General features: G+C 43.3%; 1 protein-coding gene across 1 annotated transcript in view; it reads left to right on the plus strand.

Moving 5' to 3' along the window:
* The window catches only part of LOC139763875 (uncharacterized), a 614,186-nt gene extending 607,930 nt beyond the window's left edge, over positions 1–6,256 (plus strand). The window contains 4 exon segments of the mRNA XM_071690265.1: positions 1,978–2,239; positions 2,242–2,465; positions 2,794–4,680; positions 4,682–6,256. Coding sequence (XP_071546366.1) covers positions 1,978–2,239; positions 2,242–2,465; positions 2,794–4,680; positions 4,682–5,842 — 3,534 coding nt within the window. The 3' untranslated portion in view covers positions 5,843–6,256.
* The last annotated feature ends 13,140 nt before the right edge of the window (positions 6,257–19,396 follow it).

Genomic DNA, 19,396 nt, shown 5'->3' on the forward strand with positions numbered 1-19,396 from the left:
AAGGATGGCCATTGAGGACTGTGGCCGAAGATTAATTAGTTGGTGAGGAAACTCTGTAGTAGTCTAGTTTATTAATCACAAACATTTTAACCAATGGACAGAGTTTAGTGGATGAATTACTGAAAGTTATGGATGTTTCAGATAAATTATATCTAGCGTCTACAACTAAGGTCATGAACGAGACAGTGATGTGGGAGTCGTTAGTTTAATGTCGTAGTGGACTATGAGGCTGAGAGGTTTATTTTGAGGCCGCTATGGCTCGACGAGAATCAGCTTGGTCTGTAGTGTGAACTGATATGAAATGGTTCAGCAGTGTGAAAGCTTGTGTTCACTGCAGCAAACTGGAAAGATGTTTAAATAACAGTGAGTGAACGGTGACGCTGTGCGCAACCATTGCGGTATTATTTTTTTTTCTGACTGTGAAGCACAGCGGCGGTGTTATGAAGTGCACTTGGTGGGGAAATATAATGTAGTTAAGATGTTATGTCCTTGTACACAACAGTATGACCCATGGATATGATGGCCTGAACTCTGACAATGACCCTTGACGGTCGTGTTTGAAGCTTGGATCCACCACCTTCCTCTTGGGGTTAAACCACCTCCCGCCTGGCAGTGCTCCTCTCCCAGCTCAGGCATTACTCATGACCTTGGCCATTATTAACACGGCAGGTTTCAAGTGATCAATATCCCTACTTAAAATCAATTTTAAGTAGTTTTAACTTCTGTATGTCAAAAAATTCTACTTGACCAAAGTAATTTTTTTTTGCTTGTCACTTTTCCAAAGTCGTTATATTTTTCAAGCTATTAGTCATAGCGTGTGCGCGTAAGCAGCTTTTATAGTTTTTAATTCTCACAGTTCTAGTTAGAGTTTTTGAAGGGAGAATTCAGACTCAGGTGAGCTCAGTGACTGAGACAGAGGTAGGAACAGATGACCGAGTCTTCGAGGGGAAAATAAGTTCGCTTGGCTCCTCCTTAAAACCTGTTGATACACAGGCATGAAAGGTTATTGCAGCCTCCCAGTTTCCGCGTCTTTTAGCAGCCATGTGCGACTCGTAGAATATATTTACTTGGGGTAGTATAATTTCTCCGTAATCATTTGGGATGAGCTGTCAGACATCATGCCTTGTGATTTTCATGGAGTTTCTTCTTGGAGAGCCTTAAGAAAAAGGTTTTCCTACCCAATGTCATCCTTATTTCTTATAGTCCTGCTGATGCAGAATGACGATGGGTGAAATAGGGAAGACAGGAGAGGAGGGATGAGGGCAGGGAGAAGCATGAAGAGCAAAGGATGTAGAAGGAATGGGCAGGAGATGGCAGGGGAATAATGTATAAGAGTCACGGAGTAAAGAGAAGCAGGAGGAACACAGTGGAGGTATTGAGAGGAATGCAGCAAGAAGGGACGGAGGGAATGTGGTTATGGGAAGAGCAAGGAACTTGAGGAAAAGATGAGATAAATCGCATGAGGAGAGAAACAGGGTGGTAAAACGGGAAGGATGTAAGGGGATTGGAAGACTGTTAATAGGAGAAGGAAGAGAGATTTATTAAACAGACCTTGAGGATGAGAGGATGCGGATATGTTTGTGTGAAGCTATGTTATCACAAGACATAATAAAGTACTTATTTTCTCAATTTTTTATGGTAAATTAACTTCACCAGTTTAACTGTACATTGTTTCCCCTCACTAAAGGTAAGGAAACTGACTTCTTAAGAATCGCCATAACGCGTGTGGCTAACTCGGTGCTAAACTTATTTAAAAACGTCTTAGGAATAAGACCATCCAGTTTAATATTAATATTTTCATAATGTGCTTTTTTTCACTGTGGAAAGTTGTGACATGCCACGGTATGCTAAAAATCTTCGTGTTGTTGGCGCGGGCAGATAATTCCGAATAATATGTCATTTGTAGTATGTTAGATTATTGAACTTACTCTCCGTCCTCGAATATCTTCTTAATATGACTGTTTCATATCCTCACAGAGCAAGACGGTGAGCATCAGTTCCGTCACCACAGCGCGGGAGTGTGTGGCCCTCATTCTCGATCACCTGGAGATGGGCGGAGCAGACACGTCCCAGTTTCAGCTGTGGGTGAAGACTGGCATGGACGACTCCCCGTATCCACTCATCGGGCATGAGTACCCCTTCGCCATCAAGCTTAACTGTGTGCGGGACCTCCTGCAAGACTGTGATGCAGAACAATGCAATAACCTCTACAACACCGAGTTGGTCACCCGCTGCCAGTTCATCTGCGACAGGCTCGCAAGATCTCCTTCGAGTCGCCGGAGGGGATGAAGAAGGTTTCCAAGAAGGCCCGGAAATCCCCCATCAGGATCCACAGAGTGTTTAAGCGATCCAATAGCAAAGGAGAATCGCTGGATGGGAGTATGTCATCCTGCGCAGGCGCCCTGTATGGCCAGTCACTTATCAAACTCGTAGAGCCGGAGAACATGCTGCCTAAGCCTATCATGGTAAGTACCTTCACTGAGAAGTCCCTTAACAACTGCTGCTATACCTGATGAACACTAAAATATATGCAAGCATGAAATAAGACATTAAGTATACCATAAAAATACTCACGACTTGTACAGCAACTGTAGATATTTTACTGCATATGCATGTTTTCTTAGAGTATGGAGTATCTCATCTCAAGACTGTTCATTCATTTTTTCTGACTAGAGGAAATTCGTAAGGTACTAAACGTCAACATGGTATGGGTGTAAGGTTTTTCTGATGGTTAGCGTTGTTAAAATGTATCAAGTAAAAGATTTCCCCTAAATTCCACGTTTCGTGTTTCAGGAAATGTTGTCTCAGCTGTTCCTGAAGGGGCCATTCACGGTGGGCATCTTTAGAAAGTCGGCTAATGCGAGACTGGTGAGGGAACTACGGGAGAAGCTGGACGCTAACGAGGCAGACGGGGCTGTAGATCTGGACAGTGTACACATCACAGCGGTGGCGGCGCTCCTCAAAGATTTTCTTCGTTCTATGCCCGACTGCTTGCTGGTCGCTGACCTGTACGAGGAATGGCTGGAGGTGTCGCAGTTCGGCAGCTTGAGGGAGCGTATTTCCCGGACTCTACTCTTGTGTTCTAGGTTGCCCCGCGCCCATCTTATGCTCCTCCAGCATTTCCTCTGTGTGCTGCACCACATAGCTCGCCGCGCCTCTGAGAACATGATGTCAGCATCTAACCTTGCTGTTTGCGTCGGCCCATCTATCTTGTGGCCATCTTCCCCGGTCCTGGCACTCAGTCCAGAGGCCTCCAAACAAGTGCCAGCCATAGTGGAATTTCTCATTGAGCGATGTGGTGATATATTTGGTGAGGATGTGCTCCATCTGCTTGGTGAACCTCCGGAGAGGGACCCCATGAGACAAGACAGCGGGGCAGAGGAATCAGATAGTCTACACAGTCTTCACAGTGGTCACAGCCTACACAGCTCAAGTGGCATGAGACGAGATGATAGCAGCATCGACTCCTTGGAGCGAGAGCTACTAGTGGAAGGCGAGTTGTCTCCACTGCCTCGGAAAGACAAGATGTCTCTGACCAACTTGAGCCGTGATTCTGGTCTTACTATGAGCGACTCTCAGCTCTATACACCCGATGAAGAGGAGAGCGAGTCCACTAGCTCTGGCCACTCTGGTGCTGACAAGAGCGTCAGCAACTACAGCAGTGGTGGCCATTCAGAGCGTTCTGGAGATCGCTTCCAGCACTATGCGGCTCCCAACAATCCCCATGCTATATATGCGGCTGTGTACCGTCGGCCAGAAAAGGCTCCAATGGGTTATGATGACCCAGAGAGTTATTATGCTGCACCTAATGGAGAGCATTCTCGGATACAAATTACGTATTCCACTCCTGGATATTCCCAGGGTCCCCCAGGCCAGGGGAAGGAATACACGCGAGTTTACCAGAGTCGCCATGATCGTATGAGCGATGTTTACCGAAAAAGCCAAGAAGAAGAATCCATATACAGCGTGCCACCCGGATCATCGGGGAATATAGTTAACCCACCACCCTTTGTTGTCAATTCCAACTTCCAACGGCATGACTGGATGCGACGCCGCTCAAACCTGCGTAAGGTGTCCCGCTCAAGCAGTGGTGACGGAGGTCTAGTACGGTCAACATCAGAGGAGAGTCTTCTTAATAAATATAATGGTCTTGACTACGGCCTCTCCCTGGGTCCAACTGGTATTACCAACAAGCGGCCGGCACAACATGGGAAGGGTCGTGCCCCACCGCCCCCACCGGGAGAGGAAAATGAAGACTGTCCAGTAGGTGGGGGGCGGGAGTCTCCCATCCGAAGATCAAAATCAGCCCACTATCTGACGGAGCCTGTGCGAGACGAGGAACGAGTGGGACGCTCTCCAGACAACACCCCAGCTGTGTCTCGGTCATCGTCGCATGATGCAGTTGCTTGGCAGCGGTCCCGCTCCACGCCGCAGATCCATGATGAGGCCGATCGCTCTTACGATTCGTCCACGTTAAGCGATGATGATTCAACGCCGCACGTCTCACGATCCAATTCCCGAGGAAAGGAGTACGGCAATGGTGGCCTTAACACGTGGGAGGCAGTCTACGGCACGGAACACACACCCTCAGATTCAGGCGAATCACACAATTCTCGCAACTCTTCGTTCAAGAGCGAGCGGACGGGCAGCATGTGCACGGTCGTCTCAGCGGGCAGCACCTTCCACCCTCGCTTCAAACCCTCCTTCCTACGAAGAAGCCCTAAATAGACGTTCCCTCATGTACCGAGGCGGGCAGCAGGCGCAAGGATCTCCCTCCGGCAGAGACGGACACTTCCCTGACTTCGCAATACGAGAGGAAAAAATGAAGTCCGCGAGAGCCAAACAGTTGTATGAAGAGTCCTTGAGAATTTATCAGGAGGAAAACGCCTATGTGGGAGATTTAGTACGGGCCTCTCCGGCACAAGCAGAAGACAGCGACGAATATGATCGGCCGCCACCTCTACCGCCCAAGGCTGACCCTCCGCCGCTGCCTCCTAAGCAGCGCGGGAACAGGAGGGTGAGCGATGGCATGGGTCGTCTCAAACACCTGCCACCAGTGCACGTAGAGACCCATACACGTAAGTCACGCTCGGTCACCTCCCTCCCTACGTCATATGGATGTGACCCCCCGTACCACAAGACCATCATCTACACAGACGACACTCCCCCGTCGCTCCCGCCCAAAGAACGCACGGTAATCGAAATAGACAACGCATACATAAAGCTACCAGAATCTCGGGTGAGACAGACCACAAGTAGGGCCGTATCGCCGCCTAGGGTAGAGAAGAAAAGCATAGAAACTCAGACTGACGATTGCGATCTGGAGGAGGAGGTAAAAGATGAGGGCATCCAGACGTCGGGATCCTGGGTGGCAGAGTCCCACGTGACGTCAGTGTCTGTCCCGGACTCTAATTGCCACAATGAAAAACGGCGAGGCAGAGCTCGACGACGAGACTCTTCGGCGTCCCATCGCAGTAAAAGTGTTCCTACCCGTGAGGCTGGCCCGACGCAGCAGCAGCAGCACCCAGACTCGGATGACGACGACGAGGAGGACGAATGGGACTACCACACCACCCCATCCTTACAGGACTTCCCGGGAGGCCCTTCAGCATTCCGTCAGCTGGACGCCGACCTGAGACAGGAGATCAGTTGGTCGGTGTCGCAGCTTCGCGCAATATTCGGAGAGACGCTGAAGGGAGCTAAGGTTCATCCTCCGCCCTACCGACCGCCACCTTCCGCCCACCGTGCACCCATCACCTCGTATCACCTAGGGGCGGGCGACTCCTTTACCTCTCGGAAATCGCGTCCACACTCTAACTACGGCGAGGAGTCCTATGTCTAGCGTATAGGACCGCCTCTGCCTCACCCCCGCCCACCGCGCTTACTATACACACTTGGTGGCCGACGCCAAGCTGCCTACACCGCCACAACTAACACTAGCCGACTCTCTGTTAGATTACTTCTCTAACGTACTAAATGCTCAAGATCATAGGCTTTTGTATGTATTTGTATCATAATATGTATATATTTTGTACAGATTTACGCTCTAAGTCATACAAATAAGGACCTCAGATAATAACCGTTATCAGACGTGGGCGCTGGGTGGCGACTGCTGCTGTTATAAAAAATGTGACATATATGGTACCACTGCCCCCGTTATCCCCACTGATCACAACGCCACCAAACTTTTGTAAATTAATTACTAACTATACTATAATTGTTTATATGTTGTTAATAAAATTGGAGATTTATACAACTGTCTTTTCTGTAACATTCTTCGGTACTTATGAACTTCACTGACCCAGGTACCAAGTCTGACCATGACTTGATGCCACGACGTCCAGTTGATAAAAACAAAATTATTCATTACAAAGCCATCAAAACTGTGCCACAAGTTTTACATGAGTTTACCATAATTAATTGTAACCACAGTTTTCCACAATTCTCATTTCCTTCTATAGATTTTTTTCTCGACTACATACGCTTGTTCTCAATATCATGTGACATTACTATAGGTACATGATCACGTAACGATTCTGGGTCACAGCCTAAAAGCCATTTGGAAACAAGTCTCATAAAACACACACATATCTACACGGTCAATTTCAAATTCAGTTCAGACTGGTGTTTGCAGCGTGCTCTCTACATTCGCAGATTTCCATAATACATGACACTGCACACTGTAGCCTCCGGCGAGGCCCAAATTTCCAATAACTCTGGCCTACCAACCAAATCCTCACCTCCCGCCCTCCCTCCCAGGGTGATTGCAGACTTCCCCAGGGTGATTACTGACTTCCTCCCTCACTGTCTGCTCTCATTTCAACTCCCTGTGCCTGCTACTGCCACCTGTTTACCCTTCAACCAACTCCATCACCACTTGCTCCAGACATCCCCAGTCTACCTTCAATCAAACATTATCCCCAGATAATCTTTTTTTTTCTAGTAGCCCACATAACACAGAGGAAAAAACGCGCCATAATCATGGCCATCTCGTACGAAAGATAAAAGAAGTATGAGAAAACGAATATGGCCGATTTGGCCACCCCATGCATGTCCTCACTACACCCCCATGACTCTGTCGCCCTGCAGATCAACGTCGAGTCTGGCCCCGGTTATATAAACCTGCCTAAAGGTTATACAATACGAGCAAACGCTGGGCTGGGCCATGAACACGGAGGAGACTAACATATTCCCAGAAAGGACCAGTTTGATGCAATGACATCACGAATCTTTGGTGTGTTCTTTGATCATATGATAAAAATTAAGATAATTCTTATCTTAATCATTAACATTCGTTACTCAACAGCTACTGGTCTCGAAATGAACTGAATCTAATATATATATATATCAACAAAACATATCAATCTATTTTATGTAATCATACATTTATATACACGTTCCATTCCGGTCCTATGTCTACTTAAACCCAATTCCCCTTATGCAAACAACCCCTCCTCCCACCATCAATCACCCTTTAAACCTTTTCATAAGTCTGTCGCCAGCCGTAAATAATCACTCTCATATACACTACTTTCCAGGCCCCCATATTTTTTTGTAAGTTTACGACCCTTCTCGTCCCCTCCCCTCCCAATACTACGGTCCTCACATCTGGTCCTCCAAACACCTGCCGTACGTCTCCCCCAGTCCAAACACACCGTGTGTACGCCACCCTTTAAAATAAACCCCATACACGTCACCCTAAATCAACCCCGTCTGCCTACCCCTTTACTATACGCTGCTCATGTGGTCCTTAATCTGTCAGCTTCCATATGACCGCCTGGTACCCCCTCAGACACATCATCTTCCTTATACCTCACGTCTACCATCCTTAAATACCAACCACCTACCACATTTTGGTGGTCACTTTAAAAAGGGCGAACTGCCTCTCACACTTATAAAATAAACTCCACTTTTGCTATCATGAAACACCCTAGTATACTCCTCATCCATGTATACCCCAGTCCCTTATGTTTCATCCTCCTGACGATTTCATTGAGCAAACCATCCTCCAGAATTATGTCTAAGCGTTTCCTATCCTCCAAGAATTAGTTCCTATATCCTTCCAGTTTACCATGGGTGAGTGTTCTAATCCCGTCGTGCTCAAGGAGTACAAGTCTCTACAGAAGCCACAACCACCATGTCTACCAACCTCCGTACATTCCAGTGATATGTTAGGGCCGCTATGAACTGCTTTCATAATAATAACAATAATAATAATAATAATAATTTCTTACTTTGATAATGATCAAATACAAGGAAGAGTAATAAACACAATCATAACAACAATATACAACCCACTTACTGGTAATATCAGCCCATGGTCTTGAGGCAGCCGCCTCTTATTTCTTCATTATGTTGTTGACTCGGGACACGGACGGACGTGCTCATACACGTAAGGCCTTAAAAGAAAACAAAGGACTAATGATAAATCTTTTTTTAAATATTGAAAATTACGGATGAAAATGTAGGAGGAGAGAGTGTGAAGAGAAGACATGGAGGAGGACAGGCATATATGGTGGATGTTCTAGAATATAAAGTGCAACCTGTTCGCCGTTTTCATAAGATGAAGTTAAGGTGAAGAATCCTGGCACCATGAAGGATGTTCAATAGCTCCAGGAATCATTCAACGCTCCTTTGGATTGGTGGTATACTATTCTCCATAGCTGCTGTCTACGACCACGACCACACATATGACCGAAATTCAAAAGGGGTAATAACTTTGACACAGTGACCAGCTAACCTCTCTCATCTACAAATGCATATAAATACCAGTAAATGACAGAATAATACTGAACGTTGTCGTTGATCACAATTCAGTGGATCCTTTTCACACAACAGCAAATGAACGAAACGTATATGTCTTTAAAGTATCTCACGCATATTGAGTATATGACCGATAAGTATTTACCTATCTGTGGACCTAAAATTTCTTGTCAAGTTTTCATTAGATACTCATTTTACAAACATTACAATCTATAACGCTTCCCGTTCTGCAAACCCTTATACTGCAAGTATCAGTAAAAACAAAATGACAAAAATTAAGAGCCTCAACGCTTTTTAATACGTATAAAGCAAAAGCTAAACAGTCTTCGTTCAAATGATCATATTTGTAATTTTCACTTGGCACTACAGCTTGCAACATACGTGACTTGGGTCTGGCACATTCACCGTAGGATAAGTACACAGCGTATGTTATCTGCAGTTGTTTACACGAGTTATACTCTGCTCCACCTGTCTCTACAACCAGCCACTTGTGACCCCACATCTGAGGTGAAGAGGTTCTTTCAGTACATTCATCAGACGGAAGGATGCTTAGGAGCGAGCGATGCCACAACACACAGAGAGGTTCCTCAAGATCTTTCCTAGCATCAAACACCTGTGTCAATCACCCTCAATTTCTTCTTTTCTTAACAGTCTTCAGGAGTGCAGACGAAGCAAACTTATGAACAAAACACAAACAGGGAATAAAGAGTTACTGTGGCATTCACCTATTCTCCGTGATAACTTGCAGGTAGTCAAGGGAATAATGTGTTCTGGCCTTTCCTTGATGATCATGGTGTTAGCACTACAAACAAGACGTGTGATGTGGCCCCAGTGATCAACTTATCTTGAAGAAGTTTCTCCCAGTACATACATAGTGTAGGTTAGTGCATCAACTCTATGCAAAGCATGGCTCAGTGATACCAAGGAAACGAAACAAATAAGAAAAACCCAATATATATATATATATATATATATATATATATATATATATATATATACTGATAAGTACTATCAACACAGCAAAGCATCAGCATTACCAATCATAATGGTAAATAAGATACGTATATAATGACAAAACTTGCAAAGCTGCAGTTCTTCACTGACTGCATCTAGACATACAAGACACGAATTCAGATGCAACACAAGCCCTTCTTTCATCCCACTGTGATACTACAGATAAGAATTCAGATTACATGTTATTCCCCTTGACAACTACTTCACTGTTCTGAGGCTTAGATCTTATGACAGAAGAATAACTTTTCCTTTCGCTAACTTCTGAAAAAGTCCGGAAAATTCAACCAACAGATATTTTCTGTTTTTATATAATTATATTTCAGTCAGAGAGAGGAATAAATACAACAAAGATAAGCTGTGAGATGTGGAGGACGATATGTGTATGGTGTGTGAGGTCAACATGTTAGCCCCTTGACTGGTAGCTGTTTTTAACAAGACAGTCAGGCTCGTAACCCTGATGGTTCCAGACACCAATTAAAGGATTTAAGTGCTCCCCTGGCCGGTCTACAAGCTCCTACTTATATCTTTACAAGATAAGTCCACTAGCGAATCTTTTCCATGGTCAGAAGACTGCAATAAAGTACAGAAAATAGAACACATTACTGCAACAGTAAGTTGAGCATGTGAACATTTTCAATACTATGAAGGTCACTGTTATCTAGTGCACAAGTTATAACAAAAACTAACACAATACTTATCACTACTTGACACAAGACGGAATCCAGTCTTTTGAAAAAAAAATCTAAAATTTTCTTTGTCTAAAATTGGACCGAGTTCTTATTGTTGACATAGGCACCTACTTATAAGCCAAGACTGCCATGTTTCTCTCCTAATTCGCTTTAATTTGAAGGTATATATATGGGCATCATGCCACTTTCACATTCCCCGAGCTTTCCACATACTTCTGTACTTGACAAACATCTCGTCTCTCATGATGGTCATAAGTTCATGCTAGCCAGATTCACCTTTCATCTGATCGTTTATAATTGTGTAGGGATCAAATAATTCCCCTGAGAAACCCCTGAGATCCCTCTGTGGCATATTACAACTACAGGTTTGACTGCTGACCAGGGTAGCCCTACACCTACAGCTCTACATCTAGACAGAATCTAAACATACCCTGAATCGGTTACGATTCCTTAGACGTTAAAGCACCTGCTGTTGCCCGTACGACCGTGACGATGGTATGACGTATGGAGGAGCAAATACATACAAAGTGAACGATTGGTTACGCACCCCATCACTCTTATATCGTATGACATGTTTAAATAATAACAATCACACGATAAATATAATATTTGCACGCAAAACATTAAGACTCAAAACGAAGATCGGCAAAATTGTACGGATTTCTAAGGAAAACTTAGATTACTCGTCCTACTGCGAAAACATAAAATCTCCCACGACCAAGAAATGCTGGCCGGCCGTGTCTTATGTCGTCACACACAGCTGCCACAGAATTCTTTGCAATAACATACCCACAAACACTGCTTTACACTGACGTAAGCTCGTGTGTGTGTGTGTGTGTGTGTGTGTGTGTGTGTGTGTGTGTGTGTGTACGCAGGAGAAAAGACATGGTATGTATATATACGGGGTTAAGAGACCGGACAACACGTGTCAGACGCCTACCCTCTAACACACTGCCTCTCTCGCTCACATATTAGCACAAACGATAGTTTACCAGGGAGAATAAATATTATCAACATAGAAAACAGGTATTCCACACCACTGTTGTACCATCCTAGGGTACAACCACTGCTGTATCATCCTTAGGTACAACCACTACTGTACCATCTTAAGGTACAACCACTGCTGTACCATCCTAGGGTACAACCAATGCTGTACCATCCTTAGGTACAACCACTACTGTACCATCCTAGGGTACAACCACTGCTGTACCATCGTATGGTACAACCACTGCTGTACCATCGTAAGGTACAACCACTGCCAAGTGATGTCCATATTGCCAACCGAGACTGAATCATGACATATTATGCAGCGTTTATGATAATCCTAGACCCGCATGATATAATCTGGCATACCCTCGCTCTGGGCAGACACTGGCTCTCGCCTTTATACACCCCCGTTTTCTCTCTGTGGCTCCGGGATCCTCACTGCTTTAACAAACCATAACTGGTAAGAAAACAGAGGAACTATTAAAATGGCACTCTAAGAGGAACCCACGACCTTAGGTATAGTCAATAAGCAAAGTGAAGCTCGTGATCAGCTGCCGGTTGGAATAAGTAGAGTTGACTAAGTAAGAGTTGAAGGCCAGGCTTGGCTTCCCAGGTGCCAGTGTAATATGATAGTGTGGGCTTGTGGTGGCCACTCACTGACCCTCTTCTTACTCTTAACTCTCCCCCTTCCACTCTGCTCTCCTCTCACCACTGCCTCAACTCCTCTCTCTCTCTCTCTCTCTCTCTCTCTCTCTCTCTCTCTCTCTCTCTCTCTCTCTCTCTCTCTCCTCTCTCTCTCTCTCCTGAATTTTTCTTAAACTGAGGCGATTACTGGGGCTGTAAAGTTACGTTATGTCGAAATGTGTCGGGCGATATACGAGGCGCAGAAGAAAGCTCCAGATCTCAAAGTCACATCGTCTGCGCGAGAGATGAGCTGATACGTTGGAGCTGCTGACGTAACGAACTACAGAAGCATGGCCGCTGACTCTGCTTGCTTGCAGTATACAGAATGCTTGACCCTTCCCTCTCACAAAACTAACTCGGGCACTCGTTGTCTCATACAGAAGAATCTTTAACACTTTCCTCGCAGTACCTGATCTATCTACATTTCAGACTGCTGGTTTCATCATATTGTAATTCCCAACAGACTTGGTAAATGGTGCACTAGTGGCACTACAAGGCTCTCTCTCTCTCTCTCTCTCTCTCTCTCTCTCTCTCTCTCTCTCTCTCTCTCTCTCTCTCTCTCTCTCTCTCATAACATCCTGTTTGCCATCGCTGAAACACCCTGGTGATTTTGCTATCTTACTGTCATGCCCAGTCCCTTCACCATCCTCTGAGTCCCCCACCTTCCAAACCTGCCTCCACCGCCCCCATTATTTCCCACGTCATACTCAGAAATATCTCCCCCTAAAACTGTGTTACGCCTGTCATTTCCCATGCTTTATATCGTCCACCTACCATACCTTGCTGCTATTCACACCGACCACCATTTTTGGAATACCCTCCTCCAAACATCACTAATTGTTAACTGCTCTTCTGACCACCATGTGTATACTTACTTCTAAATACCCTCACACTTGTCTCCTCTCCACACTCCACTACTTGTTTACCGCTTCCAAACACGCACTGCCAGCCACCTTTATGTCATCCCTTTTCTAAACACTAACGTTTGTCAACTCCTTTGTAGACCTAATCACCTTCATTTCACCTTATATTCACCTGTCAGTCCCACTTCTACATACCACCGCCTGTTTACTTCCTTCGAAGTACCGTCTCTCCTCTTCTAAACAAAATAATCAATTTACCCCCAATGCAAACACATCCTGTCTACCACCACCACCGCCTCATAACATTCTCTCTCTCTCTACCGCTCCACATACATCCTCTTGTACATCCCCCAAGCCACCTTCCCCTGTAAATAACACCCTTTTGCTTACATCCTCCTAATACTGCGTTTTGAACCCCTTCATACACCATATCTTATCCGCATCCTCTATGTATGACTCAGTCTTGTGTCTTGCCTTTCAAATCATCATTTATGAAAAGCTCTTACCAAAGTGTTGGCTATTCTCCGCGAGACACTACCCCTACACGTGTCATCTTCTATTGCCCTCAAATGCGCTCTCTGAATCTGCCATCCTTCAAAATTTTCCGTGTTTACCCTCCCTCCTCAATCACCACTCACTGAAGTCCTTATTTCGCAACCTCTTCACTCATCTGTGTCCGCCACCCTTCAAACATCCCCCAAGTTTACTACCCTCCAAAACATTCCCGTGATTTAAACATCTCCAAAGGTTACCCTCCTCCAATTATCCCGAGTTTAATACCCTCTAAACACCTCCACAATTTACTAGCCTCCAAACATCACCAAAATCTAATATCCTCTTGACATCTCCAGAAGTTATACCCTCCAAATATTGCCATAGTTTGATATCCGCTAAATATCTCCATAGGACACCAACCTCCAAACATCGCTAGAATTTATGACCCACTTAACGTCTCCAGAAATTACAAGCTTCCAAACATCCCTAGAGTTTAACACCCTCTTAACATTACATATTACTACACTCCAAACATCCCCGTAGTTTAATATCTTCTAAACATCTCCAGAGGTTACTACCTTCATCCTCTATAGAGCAACCGTGGAACATCCTCATAATCTCTAAAGCAACTGTAGAACATCCTCATGATTTGCTAAACAACTATACAGCGTCCTCGTTATCTGCAGAGATCTGTAGAACCTCCTCTCCTTCTAACAAAAATATGAAGATTCAGACTTATCACTCGTAAACACCATGATCTGCTACGTACTGACTCTGTCTCAGATGAAGTAGCAAGTTTACGAATTTTAATTCGCATTCCAGAGTGATATCAAGATACAGTGCAACTTCGTGGCTATGAAGACTGCAAAACACTAAAAATTCACATACTTTTGTAACTGTGTGTCACTTACCACGGGCATCCCGCACGTTATCTTGTGGAAAGCAGTACCCAGCTCTAGTCACCAAAAGGTAACCCTTGACAGTAAGTAGCCACACAATGATGCACTTGGTTCAAGGCCAATACTACACCATCTCTACAAAGACACACTCATCCACCAGACGTCTTTGTCCACAACCAAAACTGTTAGAAACCACATCACAATATACCCATCTGTCTTTCGTCTACTTCTCCCTCCAAGGACAATGATCGCGCTTACTTTCTAAAGCTTTCTACTTCGAAGATTCGCCACCACAGTACTCTACACGCAAATCATCTGGGATATCTCAAAAAGAGACCCAAGAACTCCTAAGTCCTTCGTATTTCCAAATGGATGGCAAGTGTTACGTCCCCCTATATACAGACTCCATCAATTCCCAGTACAACTTAGCACAGTTCTTAATACGTACCTATACGCTCTTGCCCTTCCGAGCAATTCTATACCAACCATATTCAAACCCACATAGATGAATAACCATCAGAGATATTCAGAATCTCTTTAAGGTTTAAAGATGCTGTGAAATTCTCTTCCTTTGCATAAACTTAAAGCAGCTAAAAGGGATCACTGAGGCGTTCTGAGCCTGTGGACCCGTCGACGACAAAGCGAAAACGGGTTTCCACATCAAACTTCCTTGTTAATTACACCAGCTACGGGTTGTGTGCGGCGCTCCCCAGCTGTCGGTGATATGCCACCCCCATCCAGACACAAGATCACTGCTTAAAGGGAGACGACGAGTGATGTAATGGAGGATAGGGGGGAACGAGTTGATGGCAATGAAGGGTTGGGGGGGAAGATGAGTGAACAACGAAGGAGACGAGGACCCGACGAAGAACGAGCACGGGGAAGGGAACGGGAAGGGACAGTGAAAGCTGTTGCGGAGGAACGTGTGAAAGGCGTAGAGAGCGATGGGTCAGGATCTCTCTTCAGGATCTGCCTTCCACCGGATGGAGCACATCCTTCCACAGTTCCCGCATCACCCGGGATGAGAGGTTTCTCCCTCACCGCCAAGCTTTGGGGATACTGAAGAGCTGCCAGAATAATGAGGATTTGGTAAAAGTGTATATCAAACAAGCACCTTTGGTACTATAAACGCAAATAAGCATCAAACCATTTGCTTCAGTTTATAAATTTTGACAGACGCATTCAAAACTGGGTTATCTTCTCTGTGAACTAAAATTTCGTTAGAGTGGGTTAAATTGATTACGAGTTTAACATCAACTCGACAAAAGTTACGAACGAGAGGTGGGGTGGAGATAGAAATTCAGATTCGTAGGGTTACTCATAAGGATCTCAAGAAATCGTGTGACAACCAGACTTAACCTGAGAATTCCCAGGAATGACCCTCTAAGACTATAGTAATTCACAGTAATTCACCTTTTTTGTATGTGCAGGCAGTAACAATAATAATTCTATGGGTTAACATCGTGTCACTAGAAAGCACCTGCTCTCTACTTCCCATGTATTTTTTCTACTAATTTTTGAAGGTTCTTCCATTTATCCTTTTACTTATCCTTAAATTTGTCACTTATGGGAAATAGTTTTTACCTCTGACAAACAATAATAACCATTCATATGCAGAGTGTGTGTCTCTGAATTATCTTGATCACCTTGTCTAACTCCTCAGACAGTGGTTGTAACTTGCCGTTGACGGCCTGCATGACGATGGCAGCTGACAGGCCTAAAGCTTTACCCTTATAAGTAGTCAATCAACCTCACCAGATACTGCATCAAAGGAAAGATTAATAAACGATACCAAAAGAATAAAAGTACACGTACAAAAAATCAATAGCAGATTAATTCAAAGAAAATCTTGTTAAAAGGTTACTTTTCCACTAAAGAAATTCATAACAAAGCTACTACATTCAAAATGACCCTTTCACGGCTCACGGAGAACAGATCTGGACCAAGGATACAAGAGAAATCAAAGAACTCGCAAACACAAACCTAGAAAAGTATTATGTTGTACAGGGTGGAGAACCTTTACAGGGTAAAATCCTCGAACTTGACCTTATCTTCCAAAATAGCCATGGTTGTTCACAGGATTAGAAAATAAACTAGGTAAAAAGAGATGTAACGTCTGAAAATACTCATCTAATAAGACTTTATCAATATATTCGAATGAATTTCAATGTAATATTTAGTAAATCGTCGTTACTATCACACGTTCTCAAGACAGGTTCTCCCATGGCTAGTTAAAGAGATATATCGGGTAAATATTTGGGTCCGCAACAAAACTAGCTTTTGGAAATGGTTGCTTTTGCTTTTGGCTTAGTAATATAGAGATTGAATAGCAGAGAAACACTTACACACATAGGATATTATTCAAACGAATGTAGGGAGGGTTATGAAGAGCAGTGAAAATTTGGAAGTAACGTAAAAGGAGAAACATGTAGAAATCAAAAGAACTTGCGGAAACTTCACCTTGCATCCCCTAAACAAGTGAGATTTAATAATACAGAAATATACCAACGTTGATGATGTGTGGTATATGTCGACTGCTAGAGCTATGTCATGTACAAGTGCGATTGTTCTTCATAGCCCTCCCTAGTGCAATTTTCCTTAACATCGATTGATAATATGGGTTTGCCATTTATGAAGACAATTTCACTGCATCATTAAAGCAAAACATGTAATTCCAATGTGGTAGTTTCGCTGCGAGTTTAACTTCATTTCCGATTAAAACGTTTTCCAAAAGTAGTAATATTCTGCTGACTAGCTATCAAATGTAAATCAAACGTTATCCCGACTTAATCATTTTCATCGAATCTGGATTGATTTTATAAACGTAACAAAATTTACATTATAGTGGGCCAGGGAAGGAGGATGGGGTCGCCCCGTATAGGAGTTGCCTGGTTTAACTATTAACGCAACACTTTCCCTGGATCTCAATATACCAACAGGTATGAGCTTTAGAGTACACTTAAAATTGGTGTTTTCGTAGAGCACAATTAATATTTGCATGAAACTCGATCTCAGTAAAATCCTTTCCAGAAATAGACAATAAATCCATCAACAAAATAGTTTTTGGCCCCATAGGGCCAGGTCTGTACAGTAATTACCTTTGCCAAACACTGGAAGTGTTTACACTAACCTGGTTACATTCTGGGGACGTCAAGTCGACAATATAATGACAATGTTGATCTTGACAGGAAAATGTCTTGAAAATCGATCCTCCAATCATCCAGCCGAATGCACCTCCCTCCTACCACCAGGAACATTACAATCATAATCATAGTAATATGCGTCACATAAAGTGATACTGAAACCACAGTTGATACCGTCTTCCACAAATATGCAGCGTCTAGAAACTTAATACAAACGTATTATGTAGCCACAACAACTACTGTTGTCCATTGTCAGATGAGAAATTTGTTGCTAATTATCAAATTTGCTAATGCGCTCGAAAGTAACAATAGAATGAAATCACGCTGCCTAGAATTTCTTGTGCTATTATGAATAATGTGGAGTGAGTTAATAAGGACTAGAGACTATCGATTATGGTATTCACACTTTTGGGGGGCAAACACGAATTGTATACGTCTGCGGATACGAAAATCTTGTAAGAATATATATATATATATATATATATATATATATATATATATATATATATATATATATATATATATATAAACATGAATTATATCAAAATTTCATTTTCTTTCTTCGGACACTACTCATCTCAATGGATACATTCATGTACCATGATTCCAACGTTTCTCTAGTTCGAAACTCTTCACTTTCCGTCGATTTCTCTTTTTTTTTTTCTTCACGTGTGTGACATACAGATATACTTTAGAAAGCCGATATTCAAAGTTCATGTTCAGAAATGGTTGATTGGTGGCGAAGAAACTTAACCCATTTTGGACAAATGGATAATGGTCCACTTCATCATTACTGGTGACCTATTTCATGCACTTCAATTCATACTCTCACCAACGATTAAAGAGCTTCATTAGCATCCACTTTACGAACTGGTGGATTGTGTACCATGCTTATCGCTATCAAGCTTGTATTAACTGCAGGTATAGAAAGTTATGTCTGAATGTCACTTGCAACTAATGACACTGCGGGAGAGAAGACAACTTTGACAAAGCTGTATCTTCATTAGCAGACAGGAAAGAGTAGAGACGTCGAGCTCTTTCTCGAAGCTGAAGAAACCCATGTAAGGGATTGTTGGGTTTGATAATAATGATAATTGTAATTATCTTGATTTTCTATCATTTATTATCATTATCAAGAAGGTAGTAAAGACAAATGTATCTAGTAATAATAATGATAATAATAATGAATATAATAATGATGATAATACTTTACACCAATAGTCATGGGATAAGGAGTTTGAGCGACGAAAGGTATGGGAGGTCAGGTGGGTCACTCGAGTTTCAGATGTCAGGTCTATAGTTGGCAGTGTTGTGTTTTTGTGTTTATTAACAAAGAATTTCAAACATGCTTTGCATATGTATGACTCTGGTAGAAATAAGGCGATCGATGCTAATATAAAACGGTAATTGAAATAATAATTGTCTTCAGAAAAGAATTAGTTACTTTGGTGCTGAAAGATGAAAAAAGTTGTTTTATGGCAACATTATAATGATGGTATGAGGCCTTGCTGAACGTCTGTGACCTTTTGGGAGACCACCACCACTTGGGCGGATCACCAGACCCACTGACCTCACTCGACCTAGCCAGCACGAGGCCACTCCCACTCTGCAAAACCTAATAATAATTTTGTTCCTTTCTATCCTAATTCTGTAGAGCCTGCTAGTAAAAGATCATACTGGATGATTTCCTTATTACTTTTTTCAAAGTTTTCATGACAGCTGTTACAAGCAATTTTGATTCAGTTTCTCTAACTTGGTATGCATCTAACTGCAAAATATATTTTCTGAAGAAAGTAGAATTCTACACGAAATTTGCATCATTGAATAATGGGCTCTATGACTTCAAGATAAACCAGTTT

Source organism: Panulirus ornatus, chromosome 3 (assembly GCF_036320965.1).
Source record: "Panulirus ornatus isolate Po-2019 chromosome 3, ASM3632096v1, whole genome shotgun sequence".
Taxonomy (NCBI): domain Eukaryota; kingdom Metazoa; phylum Arthropoda; class Malacostraca; order Decapoda; family Palinuridae; genus Panulirus; species Panulirus ornatus.